Here is a 19000-nt window from a genome sequence, read left to right on the forward strand (position 1 = left end):
TGTCGTAAATAAACGATTATTACCACCACAACCTGCCGGCACGGAAGCGACCCAATATCGTGTGTCGAATTCCACGGCAAATCAATCGACCCATGCGGCTCATTATAATCCACCCATAAACCGCACCGGCAGGTTCCGTTTGGGCTCCGTTTGCTCCTTTTTTGTGAAGCGAAAAAAGGCGAATGGTTGTTTTCGGGGATATACCACAACCACAAAATCACCTTGGCTTTTGGCAGGAAGGATGCCAACAGCCGATACCCAGAGGGGTATCAAATTCTTTAAATATTTTCGTGCGGGGTTTTTATGATACCTTCATGTACCGAGGGGAGAAAAAAAAAACACAACAGAAACTCCTTCTGACTTCCAGACTTGCTGAACCGGAGGGGCTCGTTGCGAGTATCCCTTCACGGATGCTTTTCTTTCGTTCGGGATTTTTCCTCAACCGAGAAAAGAAAAAGGAAAATCTTTAATGGCTTTCGGGTTGTGGAAGCTTGTTTTTACGATGGTTTATAGATCAATTTCGAATTTTACACCTTTCCTCGAATGGTTTTGGATCGCTTTTTTACCATCCCTCCGGTTTGGCTTTTTTCCGGAGATCGACGAAAAGTGACCCCATACCCCCGGTGCTGGTTCTGCTCGGGAAACTTTTCCGCCCAGACGCCTTACAGAGCCGGGGCTCGATGGGAAAACAAACAGCTTATGAAGTTATTACCACGTGTTTCCTCCGCGTTTCCCCGAGGCGAAGAATTGTGTTTTTTTTCCTATATCTATCATGTTTTCCCATTCTTTATGGACAGCAAACCCCCCCGCCCCCGAAAAGGGAAGCCCCAAATCCATCACACTGAACCGTGGCCAAACAAGTCCGTAAACAAGATAATAACTTATTGACAAACCATCGCCGTTTTACGAACGTGCCAGACCGAGGAAAACCCGTGGGAAACTGATATCCTACGAGCAGAGTACAACGAGCTGAGCAAGAAGGAGGAGGAAAGCAAAAAACGGGCCGGGAAATTGGATATTGTTTATTTTCCTTTCGTAGTACAAACCGACCGACGGGAAAAAAGGGAAAGCCAAAGGATTTTCGTCGGCATGCTTTGGGCCGATGGAGATGTTTCGGGGCGTGAAAATCGTTCCATCGCCAACAAATCAACTGGAAAACTCGTCATAGGATGCCATGAGCAACTTTTTGCTCAAGGTGAAAAGTCCTCTCCATTTTCCACGTTCGTTGTTTATCGATACCGCAACCTTTTTGGGGGAAAAGGTCTATTTTATGCAGCGCAAAAAAAATCTTTTAATAGAAACGATTGGAAAAAAATCTTTCGGAAAAAGTCCCATCAAATCAGTTGCCATTTTGGGTAGGAAAATTTTATCCCCAAACGCGGAACGCACGATGCGGATGCAAATGATTGGCCCAAGTGTCGCTTGACGGTATGACCTTTCTTCTGGCACGGAAGAATGGCACCAACAACGGGCCAAGAAGTTGGAAGAGAATGTTTTCAATATTCTTCCCGTTTTGGAGCCTTTGATCCTTCGGGTGGAAAATAAGGCGATAAATCACCCCCTAGAAATCTTCGACACCCAAAAGATGCCCGGCATCACGCTCGGTGGCAGGACTTCCCCCAGGCAGCAGCAGCAGCAGCAAAAAAGAAAAAGAGAGCGGTCTGCGAAAGACCGGAAGCAATCCCGAAAAGAAAGGCAGGCAACCGTTCATCGTAAGTAAACAAACAAACTCACCCTCCCGCACGGTTTAAGAAAGGCTAGTGGCCGGTCAAAGGCGAACTTTGCCGGTCAAACTTCCATCACCTTTTGGAGGATGGCCTTTTGCTTCCTGCTACACCCCGTGCGGCCCAATACCCGGAACCCGGAACCACAAGAACGGACGGCAGAGTGTCTTGGGTTTTGGTCGATAAGTGGATTTACGAGTGTATCTTACTAATTCCTCAAGTGGCCACACCAACACCCTCCCGACCAACCCACCGGCTGCCATCGTTGCTGGCCGTCTTCATTAGCTGGGTAGGGTCGGGTGAAAGTGTGAAAAGCAGCCCACCAAATACACCCCGGACCCCGCAGTACTTGCGATGTTCGTCTGCTTTGCTGTCCCAGGGAAAAGTTGCCTCCTTATGGTCCGTGATTGGAAAACGAGAATCAACAAGCGATTTTTATCGACTCGTTTACGGGCCGAACTCCCTGTTTTTGGGCCGGAAGGATGGGTGCGTGCGTCGGTGGTGTAATTCTTTTCCTCACAATTCGCCTAGCACCGGGGCATCTTCTTCTTATCACACTTGACGTTGGGAGGAGTAGAATTCATGCAGAAAGGCAACAACGAAAAAGAAAAAAATCCTCCCCCTCTTGACAAAATAAAAAAGAAAACCCAAACCCATCAGAAGGGCAGCATGGTACACAATGACATGAAAACATTCGATTCACAGGATTCGATTCGCCACAATGAAGAGATTATTTGAAAGCAAACGTGCACGGGAGCACGGCAAGGATGTTTGGTTTGTGCGCCATACTTTGTGCCCCCGGAAAACACGTTCCACCAGCTCTGGGGGGGGGGAAGGATCGTCGGTATCTGGGCCAGCTAAGGAAGTAAGCTGTTATGACACGCACAAACGACATTCATTGAAGGGTGCGCGTTGCGTTTCTTTTTATGATTCTTTCGAGCTCCCTTCCCGTCGGGTGGTACATTGGAGGAGCAGTTCGGAACGCAAGACAATATCTCCCCACTTTGTGCAAACCTGAACCGTCAATCAGGGGACGGTTGCTTTTTTGTTGTTCAAGGGAGAAGCAGCATGAGATTCTTTTTGTGGAAAAAAACAAGCGTCAAAAAAATGGGAAAAACTCCGCACCCTGTGTACATTCTTTTTGGAAAACTCGTAAACGGATCCTTGGCGAAAGAAGTAAACGAGCCACACGGAACATAAAAAAAAAAAATGCTCACTCTCTCTCTCTCTCCCCCACTCAATCACCAAACACCCGTGGCCACAAAAGCGAAATTCAATGAATTGTGTATAAATTATGTAATAAAAAACCGATTGTATTGTTATTTGAAACATTTTGGATTGGAGTTTTTTTTGTTGTTGGTCCTTTTCTTGTGGCAGTTTTGTTGTGTTGCTGGTTTGTTTTTTTGCTGTTGTGCTATTTCTTGTTGCTTTCCGTACATTTATGCTGTTCCTTCACGGGAATTGTGGACTTGAGGAGTACCGAAAAAGGATGTTTTGGCAAACTTTTACCTCTTTAATAACTATGTTGTAACGTTACGCCTGGTACACCACCATACCGAACACTCTATTGATCTTTGTTTCTTGTGGTCAACCCCAAAGACTGGACAAAAAAAAGAAAAACGGCACTTTATGCTAAAGGTAGGGGTAAGAAAACTCTTTTTTCTCCATTCATTTGTTACATTTTACAGTTGATTTTTTTTTTTGCTTGTTTGTTCGTTCACTTTCCACCAATTCCGATCCTTTGAATTGTTTTCCATCCCTCAATACCGTCCCCACCCCCCACCGGAACGTTGCAATTTGAAGGAATAAAAAAGTTTTTCATTATTTTTCAGCAAATATAAATCAAAAGCTTGTTTTTCCTCCGGTGGTGCCTCCACCCAACCACACACACACCAACCCACCCGGCCAGCAGGACTGCAGCTGGTTTGGGTCCCAGGATTCCCGTGACCACCACCCGTGGGATGTATGCGGGTGTATGAGATCGTTGTCGGGGAGTATTTTTTTTCTTCTCTATTCGCTTCCTTTATCCTTCCTTTCTATCGCACAATGGCACAAAAGATATGGGGCCGCGAGTTCCAATGGACGCAACAACAGCAGCAAGAGCAAAAAAAAAATGCTTCCCAACCGAAGATTTAATTAAAAAATGTGGTGAAATTAATCAAAGAGATGGTGTGTTTTTTGCTTTTCTCGGACCCATCTGGGGCGCAAAAAGGGTAGGGATCCATCTTGCGGACATGGAATCCCGTTGGCGGCTCGATAAAATCAAGAATCGTTTCTTGGATCCGTATCACCGGAGGGGTTTCATTGTAGTGCTTGGAAATGTAAGAAAAAACCAGGCTCATCTCAATAGGCCATGGTTTTTTTTTATCTTTATCGCCCTGGGTCTCATTTCCAAGCAAATGAATCCTTAATTTCGTATTTTTTTTTTGTGTTTTTGGTGGTAAATTATTCATCCAGAAATTATGCGCTGATTACAATGCAAACGCGACTGTATCGAGTACTGTTGATAATGGTAATGGTTTCTTCGCTCGTTTCCACCGTGTTTCGTCCGGATCAATTTGTCCACTTAGACTTACCTCACGATCCTTGGCTGAAAGTTCCTCGGTTAGCGATCGCGTCCTGCTGTCTAGGATGGGATCCTTGCTGGGCGATTCCGTCTCGCCCGTACAGTTCGTGTCGGTGGAATTGTTCAGCTTTTCACTGCTTCCCTTGTGGCACTCGCTGACACCCGTCCGGGCACTACTGCCGCTCAGTTCCTCCGGCGCGTAACCCTCCTTCGTCCTGCCCTTCGACTGTAACGCACCCGCACTTTCGCAGTCCATCTTCTCCGCGCTCGGTGGCGATCGGGTGGGCGATCGGTTGCTACTGTTGTGATTGTTGTTGTTACTGCTCGCGAGGCAGTTGTTGTTGATGGTGTGCGCCAGGGCGGCCAGCTCTTGCTGCACCTTGCGATCGATTTCCGGCGTGCCCGCCGCCATCGGTGACCGTGATCCACCGCGGGGCTTTTCGCACGGACTGTGCGCCAGGTCCGGGCGGTGGATGCTGCCGGTTTCCGACACGGGCGTGGTTGAGGGCGATGGTGGCGCGATGCCGTTCTGTTCGACGATCATCGGCGACGCGGACGTCGGTGGTGTCGGAGACGTCGACGCGACCAGTGGCAGGGCTGTTGGCAGTGTCGGGGCGGCAAGCGATGGCGGTGGTGGTGGTGGTGCCGTGACGTCCATATCGTTACCGTCGTTATTGTTGACGCTGTTGCTAATGTTGTTATTGTTGTTGCTGACTCCGCGGTCCGTGGTCGACAGTTTCTCCTTGAGCGAGTTTACCTCCTTTTCCGCCAACGTGGCACGCTGTAATGGAATTGGGGGAATTGTGGGGGGGGGGGGGGGGGAGGGGAGAGAAAAAAAGTAAAACATTCATTACTACACACCGTGGATGATTGCTTTTTTTGCTACGGGGTTTTGGTTGGGCTTTCGCCGCGTAAAGAATTAAAATCGTTTCAACACCGCAGCGTTTAGCAGTTATCTGTGTCCTTCGCACCCGCACCAGGATCTCTCGCTCTTTCTCTTTCCTTCATCTTCAGCCAGTACCAGTGTCCTTCGAATGTTCTTGAAAAGATTTAAATTAATCGCATCGAATAAAACCCCCGTACGCGCCAACACGTACGCGGCCATTAAATGGCCTGGTCGGTGTAACAGTCCGTCAATTTGTGTTAAATTGAATTTTTACGATTCTCCGTACTGCTGGTTTCACCTTCACGCACGTCTTTTCACGGCAGCAATTTGCGTCCATCCTTTGCGTAAACACGTGGGACGCGTGGTATTGTTTTTGCCGTGATATGATGTGTTTGTGTTCGTCCGGGCACGGTAAAGCAAGCAAGGCCAACTCTTCCAAGAAGGCATATCACTCCGACTTATCTTGTGGGTGCCAGCGGTTCGAAGGGGGGGAAGGGAGGGGGGGGGAAGGGGGGGGGGGGGGGTGGAATACCTCGCATTCAAAACTGACAACTCATGACATCTAATGCATCTGTTCTGGGTTCGTTTTTTTTTGTTTCTTTTTCGGTTGCAAAACGAGGTTCGATTTCCAACTGAATGTTTCAAAGTCGCACTTCAAAGCGAACGTATCGTTCTATAAACCGCGACATTCATCACGCTGCTACAGCCAGTTGCAGCAACTCCGAGTGTACCACACACATCATTTCCCCACGAACGACGGAAATCGAAGCTAATAGGCTATAAATATCGAATTCTCGAAGCACGCACCACGCACAAGACGTTGCAGGAGTAGTCCGTGTAGAAATGTTGTTGCAAGCGGTACAACATTTCACTACCCACTTCTTGGTCGATATCAAAAAAGATAGTTGGGTCCCGCTTCACCAACCGGAGGTGCCCCTCCTCGGGTTCGATTCGGTTCTCGGCAAGATAAATAAACATCGGCCGAAATGCCTGCAGTCGGCGCTTCAAAACGCCTAGTCAAACCCGGGGTAGGAGATGGGCATGGATGCCTGCGGACGAGCAACATAAATTTCTCAATCTTCACACACGCCCGAACAAGTGTCGTAGTTCCCCCCGCTCCGGGAGCAACACGGAAAGCAACAGTTTTGGAAGGTCGTCGAACGGTTTCGAGGGAATATTGAACGCGTGAAAATTGATCCAATTAGCAAGATAAACACACACGCACGCACCGGGTTTCTCAGAAGTCTTGCCTGCAGAAGTGTCTTGCCTTTGCGCATATGTGGGCTGTTATGCATCTCTGGATGATGGGGGAAAACACACACACACACAGTGCCCCAATCCTCGTCCGTACTTAATTAATGTTGCAATTAATATTTTAATCCAACCACCCGAGTGTTAGCAGAAATTTTATGTGATCTGCTCCTTGCGCGGAGATCTGGCCGCTTGCAGAAGTGCGAATGAATTCGAATGAGGCATTCCGTCGTCCAGCCATGATCGATGGCGCATACGAAATGTTTCCGATCCGCAGCGAACGTAACTGACAGTGACACGTGACTTTGAGCGAGGATCAATCGCGATCGTGAGTGGTTATTTGTGACAAGATCACTCAAATGAGGAATCTAAACAAGACACACCGAGACGCTGAGGCGGCTGACGCTTTTGACATCTTAAGAGCAGCCGAATCGCTCGAAATAGATCAGTTACATGTAGCCGGTTCAGCACGGGTCATGCTGTGCTATCGATTAGGCATATTTATTCCACCGCTTATTGGGGGGTTTGCTGCTCCACACTCGGAACGGAACGGAAAAGCGTGTAAAGTATCGTACTTCCGGTGCGGAACCGCTTACCCCGCTACATGGCGAATGTAAAAATCGCGCCACATGGAACCATCTGTTTGGCCACTCTCACTGTTGTTTCCGCTTGTTTACACACCTCGGATCCGTATGATCGGTAGGAATTCTTGCAAAAAACTGCTTCGGCTGGAGCTTTTCTTCTTGCTCCGCTCTAAAAGGCTACCAACCGCAGAGCAGGGAACCAGCGGACCACACGGACCGCAGTTTGATTGAAAAACGACTTTTCCACACGAAAACCGCCCGGCCGCCCTGTCGCGTCGAAAGGCGTGCGATAATTATTTGGATAATTAATGCTGTAATTATAGCCATACCCATTGCGGGCATACGATGGGTCAATGTGGAACAGTGGAAAACAAATACTCGCGCGGTGGAAAGCAAAAAGGGCAAGCGGTTCGGGGGCACCAAAACTGCATTGCACCAGCGTTATGCTATCGTGCAACGAGGTGAAGTCTCTAGATCCGTGATATGATACATCGGTTGCAGCATCAAACAATGGCTGGCTGCTGCTTTGAATGGTTGAATGGTTGATGGGTGACAATGGGGCAATGGGTGACAATCGTGGCATTCCTCAGTTTTATTTTCCTTACTTTTCATTATTTATTAGTTTGATCAAATCTAATACTACCTTTCTGAATTGTAAATTCAAAAAATAATTCCCAACTTTGCATTGGGGTTTGTTGAATAAATGGATAATATTGTGTCGAGATTGACTGTCGGGCTAAATCCAGAAAGGCAAATGAGAAACCATCGGGGTAGCTTTTCCTCCCCCCAGTGTGGGTGGCTTTTATTGAAATTGTTATAAACAAAGCATGTACGGCAGCCAAACCAGACGCGCTTCAGCTTCCAATCGTCGTGTGGCGAATTGTGTATATGCTGCCGGATGAGATCACGGACGGAAAAGCGATAATGGTGAAGCGCACGATGATGATGGCCCATAACTTTCAATTTCCATTCGATTTTTCTTTTTCTACAACCCCTCACCCGTTCCGAATGCGTACGCGCATGCAAATGCAAACCGATGTATGGTGGGCGTATCGTGTTGGTGGAAAATCGCGCATTAAGCGCAACATCGATGAGATGACAATTGGTGAAATCGCTTCGCGCCCACAGCAGCCCGATGGGCTGCGGAAGTGCACTTTGGACGCATTGTCCCGTCCCGGCGCAGTCCAATTGGTCTGCGGTTGACCATTCGCTGCACTTGACAGGGTTTTGCATAGAGTGAGAGTGAGCGAGAACATGCAGCGTTAATTGCTGATAAATATCAGCTTTTTGTCATGTTGGCCAACCAACACGAAACAACCCACCCCATTCCGAAGGTTAAAAATTCAACGGATGCCCCAGGGTGGGTGGGTAGGGTTTTTTTTCCACCCACCCACCCACCGACAGTAGTTCCATCCCGTTTGCGCAACCAGCACGCCAAAACGAGATCGAACAGATTGGTATTGACAACTGTTTCACAAACGACCCGCTGGGGATGGGACGGTGGATGCACTTTGCTGCAATTGGAAAGGATGCAGTTCGGGCTGTCTCGTTCGTCGCGCCAAGTGGCTTTCTCCCTTACGCAGCCCGTTTGCATTTCGATCACCGATACACGTCCGATATACCGATACGGATGCATCGGAGCGAGGCACATGCGCATTTTCCACCCGGCGACAATCCGCCGATCGATCGGGCACTGCTGCACTCGCAAGGCTGGCGTGAAGATTCGTGTTTTTCGTGATTGTGGGACATTGCGGGAAGACTTGGGAAATAAAGCGGGGACCTTTTCAGTTGCTTCATCCAATGCTTGGAGTTCTTCGGACAGATGAAGCACAGCTGGAGACCTAAACCATGTCCGCCAGTCCGCTCTGGCAGAAGGAGTTGTTCGAATGACATTTGACAGTTTGGAGAAAGACATGATGGCAGATGGGAGAGAAACATGTCACATGAGGGTTGGCTGTAGGAAATTCAAATCGATTCGGACCTAGCAATAATCGAAGCTGTCGCAATAGTTTGGAACAATGTACCGGCGACAATCTCCCACCGTAATTAGTGTTGCAGCAACACGCGGCCTGCAGCAAAAAAAAAAAGCTCCATTTCAAATAGTTGGCATTGATCTCGGTGCGGTGTTTCAAGTGCATCAAATCGAATGTAACCGCCATTCATTCATTTATTGCACTGTCCTCAATCTGTCAGCCCACCGTCTGCGCGTCTGTGGCAATATTAATTTATGCACAGATGCGTACCAACGGCAGGCGGGCCCAAAGACCCAGGGCGACAGACAAAACCGAAACCGTTCCGATCGTTCCGTGCGACGGTTCACTGTTCGGTTTGGCATTTTTTTGTTGTTGTATGCTTCGGTTTGGCATCATTTTCCCATCATTACCATATCGCTTTTTTTTTTTACTCTCAAATATTATTTTTCATTCATTCACTTACACTTTCCACACCTCGCGCGCCGCTTTCCCCCCCACCCTTTTTGCGTTTCGGGGTACGATCTGGCAGTGCGCTCGGAAGATCGGAATGATCGCTGCGATGTCGTTTCGTTTTTTTTTGTTGTCATTCATTCCGAACCTCTTTCCTTTCCATTCATTGAAAGAGTTGATGCGCATTCTACGTGCTCGCTTCTTCATGCTCTTCCCAAACTGGCACACACACACACACACACACACGCAAACATTCCCCGTGAATGAGGGAAAAACGTCATTCCGATTCAATTTCGGTAAGGATCGAGCTTCCTTTTTTTCGTGTCGCTGTCTTTCGTCGGCCAGATTCGATTTAGATATTTCTCACAGTCGTCTACGTTTGGTCGCGCCCGGCTCTTGCTGCTTCCTACCCAACGTTTTTTCCTCCCCTGTCCCTGTCGGCCCCGTCAATACGATCAGGAATTCCTTTTGCCCTCCCGCTTTTGTGTGTGTGTGTGCGTTTGTGTGTGTCCCCTCGATCTCCCCAACCCCCTTTCGCTTTCGGTCGCGCTTCCTTCGGTTTTGTTGTTTGCATGCCCTCTGCAGCGCTTTCCGGCCATTCCGGGCACAATGCATGAATCAAACACAATAAATGTATGCTCATTTGAATAATAAGATGATCTCGTTTCTTCGTCTTCTTCCCATTCTTCTTCTTCTCCGGTCTACTTTTTCCTGTATCTTCGACGACGAACCCCGTTCGACATCACGCGATGCTGACGAAATTCGTCACTGTGCCCTCCCCTGTGCCGTGGTGCTGTGCCCTCTTCCAGCCCGTCCGATCCGCAGGTGAGGTGGTACAGCGAACGCTCAATTACCAATTCCCGTACATCTCGGGCTCGGGCTGGCAGTTGCTGTGTGCCGTATGATTTATGATTGTGAAATTTAAGCTGGGACGTTATTGAATTCAGTTCGGTTGAGCGATTTTTTCATCCACGCAACCGGGCATTAATTTCGAACAGTTGGTTTCTGGGACGCAACGAACCCGGCTCAACACAAATGACGTGCCGGCACTGCTGCGAGGCGCAGCGCAGAAAGGAAGAAAGAAAAAAGACACTCACACACAAAGATCTCAAAGGGTTTTCGATTCTTGCTTCCGGGCCATTCGTTATCAACACCCTCGAGACGCGAACGGATCGCGGATCAAAAGATTTTGAAGGCTTTCAGGTTTTACAGATTGGTTTTCACAAAAAAAAACGTGAAAGAGCGAAGCACTGCACACACACACACACACCAAAACAACAAAAAACACATAAAATTGCACTCGCTTAATTAGCTGGAAAGCCAATATTAGATGCCCACGAATCGTGGCCCCAAAAAGGGATGAGCCCCGTATACCCGGTACAGTTGGTTTGGGAAAAATTTAATCAAATTTTTAACCCTTTTCCGAATTCGATCCCTTTTGTCCCGTTCGTGCCTTCGCGGCTTCCGGGCTACCGTACCACCGGGTACTTGGACCGGGGAGATTATCGTTTTTCGTACCAGCGATGTGCGATTTGTTCAGCGATTGATGAAGATCTTGTCTAACAAGACCCTTGTTGAGTGGGAAGAAGCGCCCCTGTCAGCGCCCTCTTCCCTCTGCCCTGAAGGACGAAAAAATCCCCAAACGAAAGACACCAGTCGGGGAACTCACTCATTAAAATGTTCGGAGATAGGAAAACCGCACTTCATAACCGAAAAAAAAACCGGAGTGAAAGTAAAGGAGGAAAAACTCCACTTTGAATGTCTGCAAATCGAAAAGTAAGGAAGGCGGAGAGAACGCCGAATGGCCAAATGCTGGTACTGCTCAAGTTCTCAAACTTTGCTCTTAAACGGCCGATCGGAGAAGCATCCTTTTACCAATTCCAGGAGTGATGCTAGAGGCAGCCGCAAAAAAAAAATGGATGGATGCTGAGCACTTTGCCTTACATGGCATAACAACATCGGTGTGGAATCCCGTCAGTTTGTTCGTTGTTACCGAGAGTCGTCCAAAACCTCGGCGAAAACCTTCGATAAGGAAGCTGGAAGGAAGGTGTATTATTTTAGGCGATATTGCTGCCTGCCTGCCCACTTGTGGTCGACAGCGGATTCGAGGTACGGATTTTAAGTACTTCATTAAAGGGAATCCTGTTGGTTTTTTTTCTGCTGTTGTTCTTGTTCCCGTGAGATAGGACGCGAAAAATAATTCGTTTGTTCAATAACTTTTACGGCTTTCGGGTAACGCGTACCGCCATTCCGCCATAGAAACGGTTGCGCCATAAAAAGGTACGCGAGTCGCCATGCTGCTGCGGGGACTAGGGTGTGGACAAGCACAGGAAAAAAGGGCTTCAGATGAGCATCAATTAAACCGGAAATCATTCCCCTTTTTGCTCGGATGTTTGCTTCCGTTACCCATCGGAAGATATTCTGATGAGATGTTCAGACGTTTTGGAAACCTTTTTGCTTGTACTTCAATATGAACTATTGAAGGTAATAATTTGAAGTTTTTAACCCAACCGATAATATGTACCGCGCTAGGGCAACTCATCAAAAGAGGCTTAACACATATTACCACCCGTATATGATGGTTTAATTGATCGTAAAACACTCTCCCGTGATCGTGAATATTCTATTCTCCTATTCCAACTTCCGATCCACTCACCGACCGAAAATCCTCAATCGTTCAGCGACGATATCGAACCGAAAACTATTAAAACCAACTTGTACGGCCCGTACTCTTCCCTTCCCATTGCACTGGGAGGGAATGCTAGCGGGCCGGACCCTTACGAAACGCAACGAACGGACCGTGCGCGCCACAACACCCCATATCGACAGTTTCATTACGATCCATTTAGCTCGAGTATTAAGATGTTTTGTTTGATAAAATTATTCCACACGCCGAGCCGGGATGTGAAGGAGTCACTGCTACGGGGGCCATGCCCTTACGAACGGCGTGACTAATGAAATGACGCCGAATGAGTGCTCATTGAAAATTCGATTTCATATCTGCGGAATGATGCTGCGCACGGAAACGGTTACAACGAAGGGATGCGAACCTCCATCGCCGATAAGGAGGGTGAGCAATTGATTCTCGAAAACTTCTATCATTTCCAACTGCTTCGGAAAGCGTCGGAATGAAATTGATTGCGAGTTCAGTTGCTCGTTCGAAATGTTGATTGAAGGTAACAGAGCCAATGTTTTGTTCGTGTTTTCTTTTCTTCTTTTGGGTCAAAACGTCAATAAACGCTGGTTCATAAGGAAACATAAAATTGACCAAAAGAACCCCCTGAAGAAAACCAAAAAATCTTCTATCGATTCACACAAGTTTTTCAATCACAAGTGCAAAACATTAATCTTCGTGCTTTTGTGTGTGTGTGTGCCACGGTTCCGGAAGGAAGACGCAGTCCACACCTTCAATCATAAGCGACATCACCGTCCGAACCGTTTCCTCAGGTGTTTCGTAAAGTGCTTCGGTTCCGTTCCTTTCAACGGTGTTGCGTGCCCCCGCCGTTGTTCCGTTGTCGGTTTTATTACACGCGGGGTTCCAAAGCGGTCGTCGAACGGACCGTCGCGGATGTCGAATTTCCCACGCAGATCTACCGAACGAACAATGGATTGCTCCAACCATTCCCGTCCACCGTTCCTCCCAACCCATTCCGCTTGCTTAGTTTTGGATCCATCGAAACGCACACACCGGCGCGAAGATTATGTGTGTCGGTTGTGCGGGTAACGTAACGAGGCGGTGGAATATAATTTCGATTAATTCTTGAAAATTGTTTTCCTTTATCTTGCTGAACAAATCTGAACGCTGAACGTTCGGGGGGGAGGAAGAAAAAAAATATGTATCGACACAAGCATGGCCACTACCAAATTTAAACGTGGCCCCATACATACGCCCTCGATGTCGCTCCACATTAAATGTCATCCCGCGTTGCTCTCTTAAGATACGAGCGATCGACGAATGAAAAATCGAGCTTGTTTTTTTGGTTAACTATCGAACCCACACACACAGGAGAGCAAAAAAAAAACTGCTTCCGTTTGTAGTTCGTGAGGCTGCTTATTATTTGTCATTCAATTGTTCTCTTACACACACACACGCACCTACCCTAGCCCACCCCGGGAATACTTGCCCGGGAAGCCTGTCCTCCAGAAAGCGGTTCGCTCTCTATTTATCGTTTGAATCGATCCACAATTTGTCGTCGTCGTCGTCGACGTCTACTCCCCTTGGCGCAATTCCACCCGGCAGCCCGGGGTTTCGTTCGCGTAGGAAGCGAACAGTGGCCCCGTCTTGGTGCGCCGGGAAAAGCCGGGAGTGGGGAAACAATGGCATGACAAGGAATTGACGAAGATACACCACCGAGTGGATGGTGAACGCGAGGGCAAGCGCGTTCACCATCAGCGGACGACAATCAGTCCTTATCAGCTCATTTTTTATTTATTTCTATGGTTGCTCCATTTCCGTCGCTATTTTCCATCCCCGTTCATCTCCTCTTCCTGCCTCGTGCGTAGCCGGGATTCTGCCTGCCTTTGTTGGTTTAATTTAACTTCATTCACGTTTGACGTTCGACCCGCCGTGTTTCGAACGGTTTTTCCTTCATTTCACTCCCGGGAAAATATGCTTTCCCGGGGCTGGATGGCTGAAGGCGGGGGGTAGCAAGCGGTAGCGGGAGCAAGCAAGCGCGGGACTCTCCCATGGGGTGAATGTGAGGATGCGTTTTGTGCTCACGATTATCCCGCGAGCTGCGAAAAGGAATCGCCCCCCGGAAACAAGAAAAAAAAACACCATCCTCGGGTGACGGTAATAATAACAGACAACAATGATTGTAAAATTTGAATAAATGGCAAAGTCGTTCGGGAATCGAAAATCGAGTCACCTTCGCGTGCCACTTTTTTGCTTTCGCCTTCTCTTCGCTTCGCCACTACTGCCGCTAGCGGGAACTGATGGAAAATGGGAAAAGTTTTATTTCGTTCCGTGCCGAGAAGGAAAAAAACACACACAAACACCAGGAGGTGGGCCCTTTCATCTTGTTCGATCTTTATGCCTTGTCAGGATAAAAACGACGGTAAATAAGGGCAGAAATTGACCTCGGCACGGAAAATGCTTCGTCCGCGGGACGAGGGAAAAAGCAACGAGAAGCAATAATGATAAGGCAGATTAGAAAAAAGTGATATCAATTACCGGAAGGATGGGCGGGTGTAGCACACAAGCACAAAAAAACATACCGTGCAAGGTAAACAATACCAGTTGAACTGTGACAGGTCGACCTGTTTTCTGTTGGTCCGGAAAAGCCCGCGCTTCAAATGGGGAGGGTGGCGGTTTCGGCGGATGGCGTGAGGGTGAATGATAGGTTAATCGAAAACTGCTATCCCTACCGATGACTTCAACGAAGGTTCTTTTTTCCCCCTCCTGGGTTCGGCATAGATTTTTGGAGCCCAAAATTCCTGTTGGTCAAATGACTGATGAGATTTAACGTAACCTTACTTTAAGAAGTGTCCTGGCATTTATTGGCCTTTCAGGGGAGGTTTTTTTTTGTGCCACAAAGAACTTAATCATGGATCATAGACAAAAACGGTGCATTGGAATATCCGTCATATTCCTTAAGGAACGCTCGTGGCTTCATTTATTGCTCGCGTGTAAGAAAAGAACGCCCGTCTTCTTGCATAATTAATCGACGTACCAGGGCTGCTTATCAGCTTACCCACACAATCCATATGCCAGCCGTTTTTGCGACGAACCCTTTTTATCGAGTTCGAGACAGGGCGTTTTTTCTCTCCACGCGTCAGTTTTTCGATCATATTCACATTCGCCTTGATTAACGCCCGCCATAACCAGGCTGGCAAGGACAATTGGAAGCGCACGCGGGGTGTTGGAGGTTGGAGATTATAAATTAGCCTCCTTCAAAATCAGCCATTTTTGGGTACCGCGCTCATCCCGCGTATCTCTATCGGGGAAAATTTATTTCTATTCATTATCATATTTGATGAATATTCGGTCGTGTGCGATTTCCCCTTTCAATATCTCCCACAGTCGCGTTCACTCGGCGATGGGACTCGTTAAAAACAGCGCATCTCCGCAGCGTCCCCATGCACGCCCGTACGCCTGTTAATCAATGGAAAAAAAGGCGAACATACACCCATGTACGGTCGCTTTTAACGACAAAATCATTATCTCCTTACGATGTCATGTACAGAGCGGTGCCGATCTTACGGCACGCAGCACGAGGGGGTGTGAGAAGGTGCAAAAATTGATGAGCTCAAGTTCCTGGGAAGCTTTTTCATCACCGACACAGGGTCTGTCTCTCGCGGGGTTGATCAGAAGTTTTGACGAACAATCATAAATATGGTGAGTTATGGTACGTTCCATGCGTACGGTCCTCATACGCGAGGGCAGGGCGATGGCGACATAAGCCACAACCGTACGAAGCGTACGAAGTGAACGTCACATCCTTCTGGAACCTATTTATAAACAAACAAATGTGTTCAGTTCCTGTGTCCCCAGGGAGGCAAAGGCATACGCGAGCACTAAGCGGGTGTGAAGGGATGCGATAAGAATGTGCCACAGTCAGCCCAACTGTTCGATAACTGTGGAGAGCATGTGTCGAGGGCAGATACACCGCATCTTGACGCCTTCAGCGCGCCTTGCCAATGCGGTCTCCATACTCTAAGAGCTCTGAAGATTGAAAATAATTACGCACACATACGCACTCACACACGTTACGGGGGTGAGGCGAGAGTTTGATAACGACTTTCATTGGCGATGTTCTGGCACGGAGGACGGAGTAGCACCGAGGCAGCCCATTTTGACAGCACATAATCAATCAATCGAAGGATGGAGTGGTTCGGTGTGGAAAGAGAATGCTTTGGTGGAGGGTTTGCAACATCTTTTCCAGATCCAGAACTCTAGCGCCCGAATTTTCCGTGCAACAACGTCGTGAATATTTCCCCACGATGAACGCATTCGACAGTGTTCGACATCGACAAGATGGTCGATATCAAAGAAACGGTCATTTTCTATCGATTTTATGTATCAACCCATCGTCCCCCACCGGAGATTCCATTTGTAATGAAATTCAATTAGATAATGAAATTTGCCATTTGCACATCTTCACTACCGTTGCTTTCTCCTGGCGGCGCTTGGTGGACCGTTTCTTTCACTAAAGTTCGATAGCAAACTGGAACTGTGCTGTGGTGGAACACCGCCAAAGACGTAAAACATCTTTTACTAGCATCCTCCAACCGGGGTTGTCTTCGAGCAGGTAATTACCTCGCTCTCAGCGTTTCCAGACCGAACGGTGTACCAGAGGGGGTTGGAAAATGTTATCTCCATTATCGGGAAAACGATAACAATAAACACCGCCATACTGTCGATGCTGCCTAGACGCGCACCTCAGGGTTCGCAGAAGCGCTACCCCTTTTCGGTTGAAGCGACCCAAGACAGCCGGTGCTTGTCGGATCATTGCTAATACCTGCGATAGTACCATCGGCCCTACTCATCCCTGAGCGAACCTTTAACGTTTGCCGCTCGCACCCACTCGCACCCGACTACGACTTCGCCGGTTCAGTGGTTAATGTTGTTAATTTGGAATTCATAAAATTCGACAGGTTCGCCAGCCATCGTCGGATTACAAATTTATCTCCCATTTTTTTGGCCGCTACACTGTGTCTTGTTTGACTTCCGGACTTCCGAAATCGATCCGCGCACTGCACTTCCCCGGGCTGCACGGTTGCACGCGTCGGTGAAATGATTTGTAAACATCTTAAGTGGAAGTCGACCATGCTTGAGGCGTATCAGGAGCGAATCTTTAGAATTTCCCCAATATCCCCAACAAACCCCCAAAAGCGGAGGGAAACAATCACGGTCAATATCGTCATTTCATACAGGCGCTCTATACGTCTCCGGGCGCAGTGCAATCTCGAGCATCAATTCAGCTGGTGGAATTCGATCTGTGGGGAGCATTTTATTTATTTTTTTGGGTGAAACGGATACCGCAATGAAGGAAAGCAAACAGTCACCGCGCACCGTGAACCGCGCGGACGGCGAAGCAAATTTTGGATTGGTTGCATTTGGTCGGGGCAACAGATCGGGGCACGACTTTCGTGATTAAAATCCACTTTAAATATTTATGAATGAGCGTCATTGTTGCGCCTATAGTGGCCAATGTCGATGTCGATGGCACCGAATGCCGAACGATGCTGGTCGATCCGCCTCGCCATCCGTAACCCGTCACCCGGGATTCTCCGCTAGACAGCTTCTTGCGTATCAATCTCGTCCCACCGAGCGTCCCGTTCTGCTCGAGGGATTTCCGAGCCGTCCAGCCGGACGCGACGACCCCATCGACGGACGGAAGCCGTTTTGATGGAACGAACCTTGTGCGCTGGTAATGGCAAAAACCATAGATATCAAGGGTTTTCTTCTACCGCCAGCATGGTTTCCGAGACGCACCAAACCGTTCCAAAAATTGGGCCCGAACTGAACGCCGTTCCGCCGTCTATGAAAGACGCCAAAAAACCACGCGTCCTGGATAAAAGAACAAGATGCAGCGTACAAAAAAAAACACACACACTTCATGCGCTAAAAACTGAAACGGAACCTAGCGCTAGCGCCAAAATCGACTCCACTCTAAGGACAGACCATCATAAATTCATGGACCAGCGACCAGAGATCGCTGGACGGCATGCAGAAGTGTCCGAAGGGTGCAACGCGTCTGCGACGGGTGGTTTTGACTGGTGGCAAATATTTGCTTTCCATTAAAATCTGTAAATCCTGACATTCGGGCGTTGCATTCGGCGGTGATGGGAGGAGGGATTTTCTAAAATTCTTGTTCGTTTCGACTTTTGTATTTTGGCTTTTTGGAAAATTTTACACAAAAATCCAAAAATCCACGCTTTAAAATCGCGACTAGACCGAGCGCCAGGAAAATTGTGCACGAATTTCGGCAGTGACTTTCAAACGGTGGTGGAATCAGTTATTGCTCGAATAAAGTCCAGCACTTCAAGCCGCATCATCATAGCAACCCAAAAATCATACGCTCATCGTTCATCAGCTGCGACTCTTTTCTCGGTGCTCAGTGCAACGCCAACGCCGTGTGTAATTAGCTCAAAGACTCAATCAATCAGATGACCCTTGTTTGCTTCCACCCAACCCAACAGCACTTCAGTTATCGTAAAATTGCATCGACAATTACACATGCACCACCTTCACAGTTGAAGCGCAGTGACCGCGTGAAGCAACGAAAACAAACATCTAATTGCGAAATAATAGCTTTGCGACCCGGCCATCCGTCCTTACGCTTCCACACCGGCAACGAACGTTCGAACACTGATCGGTAAGGTGCCAGTGCAGGTGGCATGTGCAACAATTGCAATCGACAATGCACAAAAGGCAAACAAAGGCCACCCCACAAAAGCAAACACACCAACAGAACAACTCCAAACATGGGAAGGGAATGAGAAGGAAAAAAACAACAAGAAGCAGGGAATCGAAAACACAATCACGGAGGGGGTGGACGGAGGGCTGAGACACGGTTGTTGCAGGCGTATTAATTCCAAGTGATAAATTTTTAATTATTCTA

General features: G+C 48.0%; 1 protein-coding gene across 1 annotated transcript in view; it reads right to left on the bottom strand.

Moving 5' to 3' along the window:
* Positions 1 to 19000, bottom strand: part of LOC128296706 (homeobox protein cut) — a 167138-nt gene that overhangs the window by 85430 nt on the left and 62708 nt on the right. The window contains exon 2 of the mRNA XM_053032176.1: positions 4301 to 5071. Coding sequence (XP_052888136.1) covers positions 4301 to 5071 — 771 coding nt within the window. The remainder of the gene's footprint in view (positions 1 to 4300; positions 5072 to 19000) is intronic.

The sequence above is a fragment of the Anopheles moucheti genome, chromosome 2, assembly GCF_943734755.1.
Source record: "Anopheles moucheti chromosome 2, idAnoMoucSN_F20_07, whole genome shotgun sequence".
NCBI lineage: Eukaryota > Metazoa > Arthropoda > Insecta > Diptera > Culicidae > Anopheles > Anopheles moucheti.